The sequence below is a fragment of the Eucalyptus grandis genome, chromosome 6 (assembly GCF_016545825.1).
Source record: "Eucalyptus grandis isolate ANBG69807.140 chromosome 6, ASM1654582v1, whole genome shotgun sequence".
Taxonomy (NCBI): Eukaryota; Viridiplantae; Streptophyta; class Magnoliopsida; order Myrtales; family Myrtaceae; genus Eucalyptus; species Eucalyptus grandis.
In genome coordinates, this window is record NC_052617.1 from 38,577,784 (window position 1) to 38,596,862 (window position 19,079).

The window sequence follows — 19,079 nt, forward strand, 5'->3', positions numbered from 1 at the left end:
CTTAGATTATTAGCTGATGTTTGGCGTGTAAATAATATTAGAGGATTATTTGAAAAGCTAATATCTTTGATCTTAGCAAATTTCTAGTTCATATGCATATCACAATGATGAATCTACTGTCACGCATATATATTCTTTTGAAATATCTATGGACAAAATTTTTGAGTCGATGGAACAAATTCTTAAATATAAGCTATAAAGAAGAATAAATTTTTAAAAGTTCACATTTCATGATTGCATATATTAAGCATTTACAATTATTAGTAGTAAAATTGTAATAATTTTCCAAGTTGATGAGAACAAAATTTTGCGTCAAACCGCATGATAAAAGAAACGGTAAACGGAACAAATTCATGCATATAATTTTTTGAAAGAGAAACTAAATGCTTAAAAATTAATATTCCAAGATGATAGTTATCTTCCACTTCCATGATTGCACGTACGTATCCTGCATCCAAAATTATTGGCAGATATCTCACGGATAAATGATATTATAGGGAAAATTTTAAAAATTACTTATCGTTTTGGTAAATAAATGAATGCTTAAAAATAAATAGAAGCAAACTTTAGCAAATGTAAGAACCATTTTTAATGATTGTTTTAGAGAAAAAAATATTTTAAATTCTTCCCATATATCGTAAGTGTCGCGAATAAAAAAGGCTATATGTATCTTAGTCATGACTCTTATGATAAAATGCATAATTATAGAATACTCTAAACGAAATAGTTTTTTATAGTTATATCTGAAAACTTACACGACAAGCACGTAGAACAAAGGACCCGTTGCTTAACTTTTAGATTATTCAAATACAATTAAATGGAATATCAAAGATACTTCTTATCACATCAAAATTGGTCAGAATAAACTTTGAATTAAAATACTATTTTTGTATCAACTATTAGCACTCTGTTTTCTTTTTTAAGTAATGTACAGCAGTGACAAGTTCAAAGTATAATAAGCATCGTATTTTAAAATATACCCATTGTAACTTCTAAATAATATCTCATGCTCCTTTCAATTTAATATCATTCTCATAGAAATGTTAAAATATGGGGTCTCCAATTTTTCACTATTGTGACATGAATATCTATATTTCATTAAATATCGTGACATGAGTAAGAGACAAAAAATAAAAAATCATATACAACCCAATTAATATTGACAACGTTGCGAAGCATATTTTGGTTTGCTTTATCAATATATGTGAAATATATTTACAACCGATTTTGGTAATGGAATTTCCCCACGATAAGGAAGGAATATGTCAATATTCTTATTCTAAAAATAAACAAAGAAAATTCTAGGTATGCGTTTTTTTGTGAAAAATTATTACAAATTTATTTAAAAACATTGATTGAATAATAATTCTTCTGCAATATATCTAACAATTCCTTTTATGATACATTTTGGTCACATTTTATGAGTTTTGAGGTATGTATAAACTCTTGCGAAAATAAACGAGATGGACATCAAATGATAAGTAAAAAGAAAAGGGAGAATCTCCATAGATAGCTCATGCGGAATACTAAGATATCTCGAAGAAATTGTCTTTTAACTCTCAATAAATAGAGAGAAGCAATTGAAGAGGAGAGGATGAATCATTTTATTCTTGTGAAAATTCTACATAAATACCTTGTCCGCTTTTTATACGCCCAGTCGATAGTACAGAGGTGAAGATATCCGCAAATGGAGGAAAATTATCAAGAGAGGGAAATTTTAATTTATTAACTCGCATCATTTTATGTGCTCAAAATATTGCATTGTACTCATATGTTATGATTCAAAAAGTACGACACTCTCTTACGTGTCATGTTTTCTTTTAATTGGAGAATATCTGGGTCCACTTTATATAGAACTCCTTATAAACCCTAGCGGAAAATTTGATCGATGCAAAAAAAAAAAAAAAATTCTTATACTTCTGTATGTATTATTTCTCTAACGGAAGTTCATATAAAAAAAAAACAATATATAGAATTATGTACAAGCTATATTTCTAAATCCGTACGACGCATGGGGTATGTCGCTGGTGCTACATAAAGGGTGTTAGGTGTTATATCTGTACATATATATAATATATATTTAAAAAAAAAAATTGGAGGGCGAAATGAAATGCTAGGCTAGGCCAAAAGCAATCAAAGTACGGAAAGTTGGCGATTGCAGTAATGCACAAAGCAAGAAAATATTAAGATTTTATCATCGCCACCCACATGCAGCCCCAACTTCAACGCCCATCATCCATAGTGGTCCGGTGGGTCCTTCGAAATGCTCCATCAATGGCTGTCGATGTTAGATACGTTCTGCAACCCCTTTCTTTTTCTCTGTCTATCTATCTTCACCGTACCATCGCATTCCTTCCTTTATCTTTTTTTTCTCTTGTATTCTAGCCCCGATACTCCGCCAACTTTTTAATGATATCTCGATCTATTCTCTTTCCCCCTCGAACCCGTTTTTGTCCCCGACTGATCCCGCGGGGCGGGCCGATCGTGTATCCAGCACAAGTTCTCGTCCTCATGCATCATCACATGCCCCGTGCATGAGTGGTTGCAAAAGAAGGAAATGATTGAAATGGGGAACAAGGCCTGAGAATTCGTGCATACGCATTTGAGGTGTCAGGATGCTGTTGGCAGTTTTTTATGCCTTTGTTCTTTTCTCCCTCTGTTAATGTCATTTTCTTGTGTCATCTAGCACTTCGGGGGGAAATGGTTTTTCGATGTGTTTCCGACGGCTGACTTGACACCGTTCACGTGAGTGTGAAAGATATATACATTGATAGATACATCAGAACTGAACAAATGGTGTTTTGGGATTGCTGTGGTTTTATGCCATCCCGAGGCTCCTGCTGGGAGAGATGGTTATTGAATGAATTCGATCCTAAGCCGACCATCTAAGCCAAAAAATGGTACTTTACTTCAGAGTATGTGCATCGACAGAATTGCTCTTTTATCTTGTATTGCATGACTTGAAATACCCCAGAGCTGAATTGATACGAAAGGTTATGGCGGTGAAACACAACCCGCGACACAGAATCGAGCTCGCAAGGATGTGTGAATGCACAACCTGCTCGAGGCGCACGGAGATGAACTCTTCATGTTATTCTCAAATTCCGAATGTCAGAGGTGGTATTTAAAATGGAAATAAAACTGATTAAAAAACTTCAAATTCTGACAAACTTTAAAGAAGTCATCATTCAGACACAAAAACAAAGTTACTGTAATAAAGAAAATAAATCATCTAAGATATTATTCTGAACCGCCTAAAATGTCATCTAAGATTATACGTAAAGAATAAAAATAAAATAACAATCGTGGTGAATATCCGACCCTGCATTGAAAGGTAGCACGCTAGAAGCAACCAACGAATTCGGCAGCGTTCAGGCAATCTTGCATTGAGACTTAAGAGCAAAAGAACTGCAAACTTCCGCTTAGGATGAATCTCGAGAAGATGGAATGAACATGAAAGCTAGTTCAGTTTGCAAGAACTGGATGTCAATAAAGAGCACCTTATCGGAAGCATTAATCATGTACATTCTTTGCCTTTAAGCAGCAAATGTTTGACTGAGATTTATTTATAAGACTACCTAAAGGTGCACTGAAGAAAAAGCAGGTAAAAGAATTTCTCAGATTTCATAAGATTCTGTATCTGAATTATGTCCTACTTCCACCCTCCACGATTTTGAAGGCTTATGATTTTTCTGATTGTATCAAAGACTAGCAACAAAAAAGTAGAAAAAGAAAGAATCTGCATAGGAGAATCTTGTACTGCCTCGCATGAGAAGAACCAGAAATTATTCACACATTTCCTAAGAGAGGTAGGTTGCCAAGTCAAGGATTCTAAGGACAAGCGACGAGTTTATATGCTAGCTTTTGATATTTCCGGCCATAAAGCCAGAAAAGATCCAAGCAAATTAAAGCAAATCATACTTCAAGCATCATATCTTACAGTTCTCACCATGGATGAAAGGAAGCACGGCCATGCCAACAATTTGTCAACAAATGGCTTATTCTCTATACATTTGGAGGGTGCTCGTTACCAACCTCTAAGGACATTCTTTGCTTCTTATTGGTTTTCAAGCCAAGAATCTCTCTAGCAGATTCCCGAAGAAAAAGCTTGTTTTGGCCCAATTACTGGACTCAGGAGCCTTGGCGCTCCCACTGGCCGGTACCTTCTTCACGTTCAGCATCATCGTATGTCCGATTTCCTTGCGAAGCGCCTCAATGGTTTTCATGTCCACAGGATTTCCAGAGGAATCTCTCACATAGAACACATTCATGGCTTGCTCCCCGACCGTGGTGACTCCTGCTCTCGAAACTGACAGCCCATTCTCTCGCAGGATCCTCGTCACTTCAGATAGCAGTCCTACTCTATCTTTTGCACATAGCTCTAGGCTTAAACCCTGAAATATCTCAACATGTAGACAGAATGCGATAAGAGGATGACTACAGGACTTAAAAAAATTTCAAAATTGAAAATTTTCTTCCTTGGTTGCATATCTACATTGAAGTGTAAGTAAGTGATATGGGAGGTCTTCTCAATTTTACTTTTGTGAGCATTCTCACGCACCTCGCTTACTCTTCTCTGAATTGCAGCTTCCAGACATTTTATGACCCTTTCCTTCTCACCTTCACTATCAAGAGTGCAACCATCCATATGACGAATGTAATACTCCTGAAAGATTATAAAACCAACTCAGCACATATTCACGATTCAACTGATCAAGTTAAGCCACAGATCGCAAAGTAATTTGTTGAACAAACTACCATAATTAAATGTTCATACTGGAAAATGAATGACACACTAAGCAGCGCATCCAACATTCCTGGGAGGAGTTTACAGAGGATGACGTTGGCATTTAAACAACAGAATTTTTGAAGTCTTTCACTTGGACCTTTTTGGTAATTCTTCAATCTTTCCTGCCCATGGGTTATCTCACTCCAAGAATCCAATATTACACTTTCAGTTTGGATATTTGACTATGCCAATCAGACCAATGAGCAAGTAGGCATTGTGTAGAAGATAAAATACTCAAGCTAATCAATGTCATCTTCTGAAGGACATCAAGGTCTAAGTTTACACCACTGATGCTATTGCTGAACGTACTGATGCATAACAATTTCAATGATTCAGTGCTGCCAAGCCATATCAGACAATGCAATTAAATTAATTTTGCCTGTGGATGCCAGTATGAATGACCAATTTTGTTTCATTTGGGAGTAGTCTCTCCATGTCTGTACTGCAAGGAGAAAGTTGATGATGGACTAACTAATTGGGAAAATTTATCAAGGAATTACCTGTAATGCATCTGGGCCATCAGACGAGATAGTAGCATGAGAAACAACATACTGCATGTCTGTGAGCGTGCACACTATGTCAAAAAGTAGCTTCGCTCGGTCTTTGCATCTCACACTCACCACTGAATACCCCTTCTCCTTACAATGCTCAATGGTGATTTTGGGTTTCATCAAGGAAGAATAATCGTCTGCACTAGCTGTCACTCCGCAATTTTCATAATCCTTATCGGCAAAAAACATCTGGTGCAGTCGCCGATCAACATGCGTGAATCCCATGGAGAAACTGGTGCGGCCCACATTTTCATCATCATCATACCCACGGATGATGTTTTTGAGCTGCTCTTCCATTATCGATAGTCTGTTTGGATCATCCACTGCACGGCAGTTAATCTTATCATTGACATAAAGGACGCAGGCTATTCTCCTATTGTGCGTCCAAACTTCAGCAGCTACCACATTAATGTCAAGGTTTGCTAGGATGGCTGAGATTTCGGATAGGAGACCTGGGCGGTCTCTGCCAATGAGCTCAATAGCTGTGTGATCACCAATTGAGTGCACTCCAACTTTTTTGCCCGGCCATGTCTTGGTTCGATCTGTGTGGTGGCCATTTGGACCTAAAGCCTGTGGGAAACAATACATCAGAGGATTCCATTTTAGAATGTTAGAAAGTAGAGGATTCATGTGAAGAAAATGGTGTCTCACTTTTCTTCCTCATTAAGTGAAAGACCTCTCAGTGAAACCTATTTCAGAGACACTATGTTTTCTCTTTTTCAGACACGAAGAAAGCAGTAAATGCAGATTCAAGAAACAGTGAAAACAATTTACCTTCTCTATGTAGTCAATGGTTTTAGAATCCGTGATTTTCTTTCCGTGGTGATCGGTGACATGAAACACTGTCAATTCAAAGAAAATTAAACATCACTACTCATAATGAGATTGCTATGAATGACTCGAATTCTAGAATCTTTAGCAGACTCATACCGTCCATAAACCATCCTCCATCAGAGGAGATGTAGGCTTTGGTGATGATAAGATCAAGGTCAGATAATATCTGTACAACTTCTAGCAGTATCCCTGGTTTATTCATGCTATCAACCTGGATATCACAAAGCATGGTTATCATGTATCCAAATTAGCACAAATTTCGAGACGATAGTACATTCTGTTTATGCAAATGTGGATGTCTACTCTTCCAAACCAGAGAGCTGCCCTAGATTTGCATAATTTTCATTGGTCATCATTAAGACTTCGATTTTGCTGCCAGAGGAGTGTAGAAACAAACAAAACATGATTTCTCTATCTTTTGCCTACTTGTACAAGCAAACATCGCACAGTTGATCGAGATCCCTTGTATTCGGCCATATATTGTAGTATTAAGCGTCGGTTTCTCAAAGATGTTGGTTTTTATTGTAGTTCTGCATAACAAAATAACCGAGCCTAAGAAAAGCTCAGAGAAGAGGCAATAATATTTATGAAGCCTTCTATTACTCAAATAAGTCGAGGGCTAAAGCTATGGATTTCTGAATGGTCATCAACAGAAGTATTTACTCTGTTGTGGGTGTGGAACACCCAGCGTTGCTAGCCCGTCCCTAGATTAGCACAAAATTCGAGACGATAGTATATTCTGTTTCAAATGTGGATGTCTACTCTTCAAACCAGAGAGCTGCCCTAGATTTGCATAATTTTCATTGGTCATCATTAAGACTTCGATTTTGCTGCCAGAGGAGTGTAGAAACAAACAAAACATGATTTCTCTATCTTTTGCCTACTTGTACAAGCAAACATCGCACAGTTGATCGAGATCCCTTTTATTCAGCCATATATTGTAGTATTAAGCGTCGGTTTCTCAAAGATGTTGGTTTTTATTGTAGTTCTGCATAACAAAATAACCGAGCCTAAGAAAAGCTCAGAGAAGAGGCAATAATATTTATGAAGCCTTCTATTACTCAAATAAGTCGAGGGCTAAAGCTATGGATTTCTGAATGGTCATCAACAGAAGTATTTACTCTGTTGTGGGTGTGGAACACCCAGCGTTGGTAGCCCGCCCCTCCCACCTTTTTACTTGTAAGAAAAATCTTACCTTGACGAGTGTGCAGTCGCTGCAACTGGAGTTGTCTACAGACACCCTGCAAGAGGCATTGAAATAAGAATGTGCTCCCGTTGGAAAACAAGAATGATGCAAAACAGTGAGAAACAATGGAAAAAGCCCATATTTCATCTATATTACTTGGACATTAATAACTGAGAGAGAGAGAGAGAGAGAGAGAGAACCTTGGAGGGTTGATCCTTGTGCTGAGGTTCTCATACTCAGGATCAAAGTATGGCCAACAAACTTTAGCCATTATAAAGAAAAATTCACACAAGGAAGGCGGTCTCTATTCCTTTAACCTGTAAAACGGTGCATCAGAATTGCCAAAGCAATAATATAGTTAAACATTTCCCATTACTCTTATTATTCATATAGGGGACATTCCAGTTGAGGTGGTTTTTTTGTTTTCAAACTCAAACAACCTTCTTGAGGCCATAAACTGAATTTCAGAATTACCACAATTGCTCTCCTCTCTGTATTTTGAAGATATGCTCACATCATGATAGCATAATCTGCACAGAGAATCACCAGGCCAAACTCTCTGATATCTGCACAAATAATATCAAGTAATTACTAGGTCAAGATTCTGAAGTGAATTGGTCCAGCAAAATATCCAAAGGTTCCATCGCATTGCACTGAGAATAAACAGTAACACGGATGAGAACTTACGTAAAAATACTTCCCTAGGAATACTGTCATGATAATACATCCCTAGGAATACTGTCTAATGAAGTTCTATTTGGGTTAAAACAGCATCTTATCAAACAGGTTACCAGAGAACACAGCAAATAATGTATCTACAAAATGATACTACTTCCATAAACATGTAAATTCATAACTATGACATCAATCGGAATAAATGCTTATAGGCACACTGCTACACCCAATAGGAATCAATGAGTATGCAAATAGTACAAGATGCCCCATTATCAGGAAAAGAATAAGTTGAGAGGTCAACCCCATACGACTTGATTCTATTTCGTCTAGAAATGATTGACCTGTCAATGACACCAGCACAACTTAAGTCAACTGAGCACGATTTAACTGTTGGTTAGTTAGATATCTCTCTCTCTCTCTCTCTCTCTCTCTCTCCCCCTCCCTCCTTGAGGGATTTCTAAGTGCGCTGGAAGGACTACTTCATCCATCTATCAACCTATGGTGGACTGCAAACTGCCATACATTGCATTGTCTTTCACCCTCAAAATGTTACCTACCGAGCATTTTGTACTGATTAAGAATACTTTGTATGGAACAAGCTGTAAATTCCCAGATTTTGCACTTAAACAAGGACGGATGCTAATTAGTAATTACCTAATAATTATGGCACAATGAGACACACAGCCGCCGTTATGCTTACCTAATAATTAGTAATTACCTAATTAGTAATTACCTATTTGGAAGTTTGTGGCAAAGCATCATTGCAATCACGAGAAGCAACAGGTTATCAGAGTTTCTTGGCAAGCTGTCTTTGCAAGTGGTCAACAAAATGGACAACACAGCCGCCGTTGCTTTCCTTATCACTTTTGTTGTTTTCTTGGGGCAAGAAAACAATTTCCTATTCATTGTTATTCCCACTTGTTAACCATAAAAAGTTCAAACAAGATCCCCAGAAAATTAGAATTCCTTCCATGCTTCTCTATCCAATTCACAGTACTTATTCCAGAATCGGCTGCTTGAAGTTTCCACACTCCATTTTGCGTAAAAGAAGAAGGGAAAGAAAACGTCTTTTGCCCAGGGATAATTCCTTTGAGAAGTAAATTTTCTCACTACATGGCGTGAACTATACGATCGAGTTGCTCGTTATCATCAGGAACAGTACTTACCAATTATTCTGAGAATTCACTTCTACCGCAAATTGGCCAAGAAAGAAACCTGCGTTTTCCCAAGAACAGAGCATCGCAATTTCTTCAGTTCTCAACTAAAGCAACTAGAGAGAGAGAGAGAGAGAGAGAGAGAGAGAGAGAGAGAGAGTGACTATAAAATATGTTCCAGAACGGTGCCAGCTCAAAAATCTTGGGGGAATTGAATTCCTGGAAATGAAGTAATGTCTTTGAATGGAAACTTGGAGCAAAACGAGGGAATTGATGGACCTACTACTCAATTCACCAAAAACGGAAATAAAGTGGGGGAAAAAAAGAAGTCGCGTAATGACACAGAAAATGGATAAAGCCGAGCGTCAACTAGGAAGAAGCAAACTTAAAAAGCTAACACACCTCATCCCAAGAACAAATTCATGGCAATGACACTCAAATCATACAGATAAAGTCACGACATTTCCAAATGAAACAGCCATCCACTTCTGGGTTTTTAATCTTCAACTCGAGAGTACAGAAAGAACAGGCGAATGGGGAAAAAAAAGAAAAGAAAAAGAAAAACAGAGGAGAGAACAGAGGAGGAGAAGCACCCGTGCAGAAAGCTCGTACCTGCGGCAAAGGACGGAACTTTTTGTCTCGTCTCTTCACATTTTCGCCAGAGAGATCGTTACTGCGCGCCCCAAACCACAGCACCGCAGAGCGCTCCGCCCTGTAAATGTCAAGCACGAGCCCACCCCTCCACTACTCTGGTTCTGCCCATTTTAAAAATTGGCAATTCTAGTACCTCAGCTTTCGACGTCCCTTTTTGGGTTTTTCGATTTGATCCCCCCCGCTTTCTACGTTGGATTACCACTTCCCCCCCATCACAACAACACAACCCATCTCTCCCTCTCTCTGTCTCTGTGGCGTGCATAATATAATATGGAAGGAACCATGAGAGATTGCGTGGATCTGGAGTGGCGCTGTTCTTTAAATATATCAGCTTTTTTTTGCCCTCTGGCGGGTCGTTAAGACAACTGAGAGTAGGATGATGCTCTGCTGCTAATGACGCGGCGACCAAACATTTGTCTGTCACAACCCCCACCACCAACCTCATCAACCGGGAGCGAATCGGATTGCTCCGCCGTGGACGACTCGCCCGCGGGCCGCCTGTCCCTCACGCGCCCCCGCCCCCGACGGGGGAGGCGGGCGGCCGAGGCGCCTCCAAGTGGGCGCCAGATGCTGCGTGCAAGAGACGTCGCGCTTGGAGGGAATATGCGGGTGGGGCTTCGTTCTTTGCCGTCTGGACCAGACATGTGCTGGCCGTCGTTCTCCATAGCCCTGATCACTATCGGAGGCACATAATCTTCACTCTTAATAAACACTTAATAAACATACTTGGTTGAAAATGTAAATGATACGGTATAAAAATTGAGTTAGTATCACCGAAAATTGTAAGACAAATACCGCAAACTTTCCTTTTGCATCACAAAAAACACAAAATTTACCACTATGAAACAAAACGAATACTTTAGAATTTATACAATTGTGACGAATATACACTAAATGGAATTGAAATGAATGCTCTATATGTAATATTGGTTTGGGATATTTGTGTCACATTGGACAAGTTTAGGGTTTTTGTAATATGAAAAAAGTTTCGGAATATTTGTATCACAACAAAGAATAATTTAGGTTTTTTTTTTTTTTTTTTTTTAATTGGTATTAACTATAAGAACTAAGAAATTATATTTATTAATTAGCTAACGAGTGCCAACCAACATTTCTGATGAAACCTTTCTAAATGTTGAATAGTGGAGGACAAAACTATAAAACATTAGGAAAAAATCCATATTTATTGAAAAAAAAAAAACCAAATTTATTTCTTGCACTTAACTCGAATAAATCAAATAGATATGTCAATTTGGCGAAACCATATGTGATCAAACTAATCTAACATTTCATATAGATTGAGAATCTCTCTCTCTCTCTATCTTCTGTCTATGTATTATATATATATATATATATATATATATATATATATATATATATATATATATATATATATGTATTGCTGATATTTCTTTCATTTTCTTTCCATTTGATATAGCTCATTTGTCTCTAGATTTTTTTTTTAAACAAAAAATAAAAATCCGTTCATGTAAATTAAATATCAATGGATTAAAGAAATGAGAAATGGAAGGAACAAATATGCTTACTCCTTTGTTCACATAAAAAAAAATCTCGTTATTACCTTAAATTTTATGTAGAGGCAAAGTATTTCAATAAGATAAATAAAAGAAAAGGGAATGGAACTTAGATAAATCCGAAAAAGACATCAAAGAAATGGGGAAAAGATGGAACTAAGCCAAAAGCAATGCTCAACAATACACAAAGGCATCAACTACTAGGTATCCATGAAAAGGTTCCACCAAATTAAATGTGGGATACCTTTATTTTCTGAACTTATTTTACGAATCTTACATCATTCATATTCTCTATTGATTTCATTCTAGCCACTTGCAAAAAAGTATCTATTTTGATATATTATTTGTCTTGTGATAATTTTTGTTCGGGACGTCATTTATATATCCCCTGAGAAGTGAGTAGAAACATCTTTTTCAACATATCTTTTCCAAAATCAGGATTCGATCAAGAAAAATGAATTATAAAGGTTTCAAGAGAATAAAAATGTGGGCAACCGTAGAAGATGCAAAGGGCTGCCAAGTGTTGCTGTCAAATTGGACCCTGTCTTTGTCTGGCTTTTTCCCTTATTTTGAGTGGATCAAGGCCCTCCCTCGCTCCACCACCCCTTGTTCATGATTAATCAAAATTCCCCAACCATTTGATTCGCCATGACATGGCATGGATCCCTCATTTTTGTGGTAATTTGAGAAGGTCCATCTACCCGAGATTGCTTCATTTTTTAATGAATGGTTATGACATAGCCCATGATGATTCCTTTATTTATTTCTTTTTTTACTTTATGCATCATCATATTCGTCCGGCAAAATGATTCTATATTTCCTATTCAAGCACACAACACGTGATGATTTATATATAATTTATTTACGCAAAAGTAAAACTTCATTCTCTAATCTCTAATTAGTCGTCATTTTCATGTAAAGATTGTTTGTGCAAAGAAGAAAGGAATTCATATGATTTGTGCTATCGGTATAACTCCTTACCTTTAAAATACGAGGATAAATCTAATTAAGGGCTTTTCAATTGTTGAATTATATTAATCAAAGTTCGAGATCGTACAGAAAAACCTAAAACAACCCGATTGTTATAGGGTTAGAAGACTTCCGTGATTTGAGATAAGGTTACTAGAGTGGTCTAAGAGGCCTAAAGATACCAAAAGCAATGGTAAAGAAGACGGGTTCTTTCTCATTTTGGATGCAGATGATCTCAAGAGATGCCCTCATGCAACTCTATAGCATCTCGTGCTGGTGGGGTACCAACGATTTTTTAGAACAATCACGATGTCTCATCAAACAGTGTCGTCAAGGTGACGATTTCAACCATTTCTGTTCATCCCTCTCCCCTTTTGCTCCCCCATTTCCGAACTCCACCTTTCCAACTCAATTATTGCAACCGTTCCCACTTTCGCCGAGTACTGTGTGCTTGGTCAACTCCGCACACACACAAAATGCCTCGAGACATAATTGCGATTGGGAAAGAAAAACGCAGTGGAGATGCGCATCGAGGGTAGAGTGCACATCCAGGAAGATGGAAGATGATGGATCGGGCACGAGAGAGCGAGAGCGAGAGAGAGAGAGAGAGAAGATGAAGGAGAAGCTTTAACAATCATTTCATGAGTGTTTGTAGTCAGCGTCATGAAAGACAGAGGCGTGATACTGTTTTGTTCATACAGTAAGAAGAATTTTTCTCTAAAAATGAGGGGAATGGCACAGAAACTGAAATGGGAAAAAGAAAATTACCTTAGGCCAAGACCAACAAGTTGTTACGATGACGATAGGGTATAGTCTCAAGGGAAAGTATGCTTTTGATCCTTATTCATGAAAGGCAGAAGTTGAGCCACATCCTATTAAACTCGGTATCTCGGTACTCGAAGCACGCAGTCGGGACCGTTGTAAAAAGTCACTCGAGAATTTTTAAGCTTGTCCAGAGGAAGTAAATAGCGGACTTCCTCAAAAGCAAATTGATCGTGCGAAAATTCTTAACACGAGGACCCAAACATTTTGGGACCCAAAGTATATACTTGGACAGACATATTATTCTTTGGCTAAGAGTCCTAACACAAGTGATGCATGAAATCATGAATAGAGACTCAACCCCAGGGAGTCGAGTGATACCAAAATTGTGCTCCTAAGACTACAAAGTAGAACATTGGATTGTTACAAATTAATTTTGATTCATAACATATGGACCTAAAGCATGGATTTTTTTTTCCCAATTTTTTTTTTTTGCATGTGGGTATTTGCCCTCCGCGTACAGAGAGATGCAGCGAGGGGTTGACCTACATCCCCATGATGCAAAAGGCGGGCACTTATTATTGTTTGGAGGGAGATGGTGTTTGCTTTTAGCAGTTCTGTCATAAGATGTAGCTCCGACAACATTGAAGGGAAACTTAAGAAGAAACTAAAGATGATTACTTTGATGCTCCCTCCAGTTGTGCATTCGATTGGGCTTCCCTTCGAGGATCTGCACAACCTATAACAGCAGCAAAGGACTCTTTTCATATGAATCTCATAGTGAGAAATTTTTTTAAAAAAAAATTACATGTCTAGGTGGATTCTCAAATCGTAATAAAAGGGAAATTATCCCAAAACATCAAGAGAAATTACCTCTCCCATCGAGGGTCTTAGTTCGGGATTCCTTTTCAGGCACAAGTGTATCGCTTTGGCCATGAGGTAGAGCTCGTATGTGTCGTAACACTCACCGATCCGATCATCGATGAGTTCGTGCAGTTCCATCTTCTCGAGGAGTGGTTCCGCCTGCAATGTCGCTCAATTACAAGGGGGAGAAAACGAAAAGATATATAAGATGTTTAGGACCAAATTAACATTGAAGACCAAAGCAATGAACGAACGTACCCACTGTCTCAGAGACTGATGTGGCTTGTCACTCTTAGGATCAACTACCTTACGCCCTGATATGAGTTGTAAGAGAACCATCCCATATGCATACACATCTGTTCTTATGGAAACCATCCCATTCTCTGCATATTCCGGTGCCAAGTACCTACATGTTTGAAAGAAAATCTTAGCTTTAACTGGAAACTAAGCATTAGAACGTGCAACTCTTTTTCTAATAATGCACTTCAATGACAAATCAATCCTCACCCTAATGTTCCAAGAATCCTTGTGTGCTCTGGATCATCACTTGTTTTCCACTTAGCTAGGCCAAAGTCACCTAGCTGTGTGAAAACCAGGAAGTTTAATCGGACCCAGAAACATTTGATTAACCTAACACATTGCAAAGGCATGGATTTAATTTGGTAAATAGGAACAACTTGAATTGGCAAAAAGTTACCATGGGCACGAAGTCGTGCGTGAGCAATATGTTGCCGGGTCGCATGTCGCGATGAATTATCGGGCCACCGCGATACTCTTCGTGTAGAAAGCGCAGACCTTTTGCTGTTCCAATGGCTATCGCATATCGGCGATGCCACTCTAAGACACTTGTTGGATTGTCTACGAAAAAGGCACTTCTCAAGTAATTCTTAGACTGAAACAGATGATTTAGACATTATTATACACACAGAATTTGTCATATTCTTTTCTCGTGACTAACAAGAATGATAAATCCAATTTTGGTTTAGGTTTCAAATTAAGGAAACATCAATTACCAAATAGATGCCAGTCGAGGGATTTGTTGCAGATGTATTCATACACCAACACATTGAGGTTCTCCTTGCAACAGTAGCCCAACAGCATCACAATGTTCTTGTGGCGCGCGAAACTCAGCACGTGTATCTCAGAATTGAACTCCATGAAACCTTGCGTGCTAGCCTCCTTCCGCACCTTCGCCGCGATCTCCTGACCGTCTTTGAGCTGGCCCTTGTAGACGTAGCCATACCCACCTTCTCCAACCAAATTATCCTTTGAAAAATCCTGGGTTGCGAGCTGTATCTCATTGAAGCTGAAAGGCATAGCATCCTTAATGTATAGTTTGGTCCGTGTGCCACAACTTGAACAAAGGATCGGCGCTTCTGAGAATCTGCCCCGAGAGGCGGTCTTTTTCTGGATGCCTTGATAGATTGAGATGATATTGTTCTCCTCTTTAGTCGGCCTTTCTGAAACACAAAAAGAAAAAAAGAAACCAAAACAATTATTTTATCTCAAGTGAATTTATATTCAGAAACAAACAATGACTTAAAACAGGATGAGCAAATTTATACTATGCTTAAAGATTAGACATATGCTTCCATAAACATACTATTAAAGAGTAATAGGATGTTACCAGTTTTTTCATTCATAAAACAAGTCTCTAAATCAGATGAATTCGTCTTGTCTTTGAGCATGCCAGAGCCTTGTGTAGCATTATTTGTCAAGGATTCAGTCCCATGGTAAATATTGGATTGCTCTGTGATCTCCCCGACTTGGCTAGCAACTGACAGAACGGATTTAGTAATAGAGTAGAATGACTTGTGCTCCATTGAGTCCGTGTCGATTGCGGTTTCAGGCCTCAAAACATCCACCGACAGACTATCTTGAATAATTGCAACTTTGCAAGGAATCTGTTTTAGGTAAAACCTCAAGTCCCGTCTTAAGTGCCTGTCAAGATTATCAACAAAAATACAGTATCTCCATAATTACATGCCAGGCCAGTGCGAAAACCTTTTATGTAAGAAAATCATTTGACATTTATGCTCAAGGAGATGATGAATTCGCAAAATGTATAAGAGAATTTTTTTTTTTGGGGGTCATTTTAGATGATGTATTAAGCAGTGAAATGCAAGTAAAGTAGCGTTATATACCTGTCAAGAATGACACAAGTTGGTTTGCAGGTCATGACTTCTTGCAGAATCACTTGCTTAAGTGGGTATCCTGCTGTTATTTTAACTTCAAGATTTATCTGAATTACAAAAAGTACATGGGAAGAATGATTAGCCCTATCCCTCTGAATAGCTATGTTTGTAATGGAGAACAATGTTGTTCTCCTAGCTCATTTCAATAAATCCTAAACCTCTAAAACCCTAAAACCCTAAACCCTAAGCTCAAAACCCTAAAGTTTTGATAAAACAACAGCAATTTCCAACATTCAAGTAATGACATCCTATATTTAGGGATATATGTATCAATAGTAGGAAAAGTAGAGAAATCCTAATTTCTATACGTGTTGCAATATGAATCATATAGAAAGACCGAGACATTGATTTCATTGATCACTTACAATGATACCATCATGGCTCAGGTAATCATGCATTTATTAGTATGCTTATGTGTTCTCATTAAAAATTAAGTGTATGTCATAGGTAAATCTATGGAATTTGTTTTCTTTGAGTTGACATTCTACATAAATTGTCTAAAAAGTCTTAAACCTATTGCACTTTTATCAATTTAGTCATAAACTTTTTAACCTTGTCAATTGAGTCATAAACCTTTTTCATTTTTGTTAATTGAGTCAATCCAACGAATTTTAGTTGAAATTCTCTAACATAGATAGTGATTCTCCTACGTGGCATGATTAGTGTTAACATGAACAAATTTTATTAATTTTCTAAATATTTTTCAAAAATTTTAAATTATTTATACTATTTATTTCTTTTTATTTTTTTCTATTTTTTCCTTTGGCCAGTTGCCCAACCTCCAGCGACCAACTAGAGGCCATGATTAACGAGGGTCAGCCTAAGTGAGGTCACTCTCGCCAGCCTTGGACAAAGCCAATGAGGGTCAGCCTCACCTGAGGCCTGCAAGGTCGACTCTTGTGGCCTCTAGCAAGGTTGGCGATGTCGCCCCTCGCCAAATCCCAGTGAGGCTAATCCTTGCCAATTTTGGCCTTTGACTAGTTGCCAAAGGTTGGGCGATCGACCGGAGGAAAAAAGGGGGAAAAAAGATAAAGAAAGAAAAAAAAATTTAAAAATAAAAAAATTCAAAAGATATATTAAAAAAATTAAAAAAAAATTTATCTACATCAGCGTTAACTATGTTACTAAGACAATCGGCATCCACATCAGTGAATTCCCATCAAAATTGATCGGATAGATTCAATTGGCAAAATGTTGAAAGATTTATGATTCAATTGACAAAATTAAAATGTTTAGAACTAAATTGGTAAAAATATAATAGGTTTAGGCCTTTGTGGATGATTTTCCCTATATTTGTATTCTCGCATGGTTATGTGTCTAACAAAATTGTGGGTTCTCATTGTTTACCTCCTGGGTTGTCTCATGGAAAAAATCTATGAAGTATATGTAACATCAATTCAGCTATGAACAGTTGAAATAGAAAGTATACGATTCTTCAAGAAGTAAAATATTACCCGTTGGTCTTCACAGTTCTCAGCACACCCCAGTAACATGTGTTCAAAAGTCTCTATCTTCTTGGAGACTTCTTCCTCCACTGCACGAACCGAAGAAACATCTGGTGTGGTTGCAAGGTGATATCCCACTATGCCGAGGCAAACAACAAATCCTCAATCATAAACTCACAGGGAACGTTGAATTTTCTTCTTCTGATGGAAAAAACTTTGACCTTTCTCTAAGAATTGATGATACACTCAAAAAATTAAGAACAATGAGGTCAAAGACTAAGAAAGCGTCCAAAGCAAATCAAACTTTGAATGTTGATGGATTTTCTGATTTGTTAAACCATTGCTGAATTGATCGCAATCCGAGAACGTGATACGTAGATACTTACTAGGGTGTTGCACCTTATGTAGCACCCCGAGCATGACAATGGTGTCACCTCCTCGAAGAATGTCACCTCTCGTTTGCATGTTGTGGAGCGTCACCGTGAATTCGTGCTCATTGCGGACTTTAGTAGCATCATACGCGACGATAACATGGGATGGAGAAGTAGGAGTCTCCATGGGACGCAATTGCTTGATGATCACTCGAGAAGCAAAGCTCAATAAGAAAAATATCCAACTACTTACCAATATCTCAGTTCATATCAAAATTGGGTTAACAGATAACAGAATATATAGAGGATCATATTGACGAATTCAGCTTGTGGAATGAGTATAGAAAAGACTAGAATTATGAGCGGAGATCAGGACTGGCTATCCAATGAGTTTTGATCAAGAAACGGAAAATTTTCACTCTCTTTCCATTTTCCTTCAATTAGGTCGTCTCTCTTGGTGTCACCTTGGAGGGACGAGGAAGATTCGTAGGATTTTCCCTAGAGATGCTACTGAATATTCGGATCATCGTTCATAACAAGTTAAGAATGCCTGCCGTCGAGGCGCATAATGAAGTAGATGTTTGACTACCTTCAATTACAAGAACCCTCAACCCCATGCTCCTAACCTTTTCTGGGTGGCCATTAACACCAGTATCAGCGCATGCTTTCGTCTCATGTTGTGGCCAGATGCGCAACGACTCTTGCCTTTTTTTCTCATATTATACGGCCTAATAGGTGAGGCCCTAACGCTCTCCCTTTTTGCGTCAATCGGCACATTTTCTTTATGAACAACTCCAGGGCAGGAGTGCAGAGGCCCATGAAACCTCCCGTAAGCCTTATAAGTCGGAGTAACTCCGGGACTTCGACTTGGCCTCGACTTTGGGAGATTTTTAGTTGTTGCATTTTAACGTGTCGAGTTTCCATCGTCTAATGAATCCTCATGATGAAATTTGGGCGACGTACTAATCTTTAGTCCCTCTCCAAGAAACAAGTGGAGAGGCACTTTAATTCCTGAACTTACAATTGACTGAACATATAAATTTCTAGCCAGGATTAATAGAAGATGCTTACCATATATCAACCCTACGAGCTATT

General features: G+C 38.0%; 2 protein-coding genes across 3 annotated transcripts; both read right to left on the reverse strand.

Moving 5' to 3' along the window:
* Nucleotides 1–3,740: 3,740 nt before the first annotated feature.
* LOC104449657 (ACT domain-containing protein ACR3) lies at nt 3,741–10,286 on the reverse strand. 2 transcript variants are annotated; one of them, XM_010063889.3, is made up of 10 exons: nt 9,802–10,286; nt 9,202–9,250; nt 7,835–7,926; nt 7,561–7,677; nt 7,370–7,415; nt 6,271–6,385; nt 6,115–6,182; nt 5,290–5,910; nt 4,562–4,666; nt 3,741–4,394 (listed from the first exon to the last, which is right to left on the reverse strand). In XM_010063889.3, the coding sequence occupies exons 4-10, from the start codon at nt 7,629–7,631 to the stop codon at nt 4,068–4,070; spliced, it is 1,353 nt and encodes a 450-aa protein (XP_010062191.1). In that variant the 5' UTR covers nt 7,632–7,677; nt 7,835–7,926; nt 9,202–9,250; nt 9,802–10,286; the 3' UTR covers nt 3,741–4,067. The 2 variants fall into 2 exon arrangements, with proteins under 2 accessions (XP_010062191.1, XP_010062192.1); XM_010063890.3 differs by lacking the exon at nt 9,202–9,250.
* LOC120294454 (probable serine/threonine-protein kinase PBL23) lies at nt 10,200–18,171 on the reverse strand. Its single transcript, XM_039314546.1, has 11 exons — nt 18,000–18,171; nt 17,623–17,750; nt 16,118–16,215; nt 15,756–15,914; nt 14,987–15,429; nt 14,671–14,831; nt 14,481–14,554; nt 14,232–14,379; nt 13,983–14,132; nt 13,791–13,848; nt 10,200–10,519 (listed from the first exon to the last, which is right to left on the reverse strand). The coding sequence occupies exons 1-11, from the start codon at nt 18,169–18,171 to the stop codon at nt 10,200–10,202; spliced, it is 1,911 nt and encodes a 636-aa protein (XP_039170480.1).
* Nucleotides 18,172–19,079: the final 908 nt, after the last annotated feature.

Bases quoted from the DNA above. Each gene is read 5' to 3' on its own strand.
- LOC104449657 (XM_010063890.3), bottom strand. From the start codon at position 7,631: ATGGCTAAAGTTTGTTGGCCATACTTTGATCCTGAGTATGAGAACCTC. The intron at 6,386-7,369 runs GTAAGATTTTTC...TGTGATATCCAG, and splicing joins GCGACTGCACACTCGTCAAG to GTTGATAGCATGAATAAACC. The intron at 5,911-6,114 runs GTAAATTGTTTT...TGTTTCCCACAG, and splicing joins CCATTGACTACATAGAGAAG to GCTTTAGGTCCAAATGGCCA.
- LOC120294454 (XM_039314546.1), bottom strand. From the start codon at position 18,171: ATGGAGACTCCTACTTCTCCATCCCATGTTATCGTCGCGTATGATGCT. The intron at 15,430-15,755 runs GTCAGTTGCTAG...TGTTTCAGAAAG, and splicing joins TCTATTACTAAATCCGTTCT to GCCGACTAAAGAGGAGAACA. The intron at 10,520-13,790 runs GTAATCATCTTT...TGCCTCCGATAG, and splicing joins CAACTGGAGGGAGCATCAAA to TGATCAGGGCTATGGAGAAC.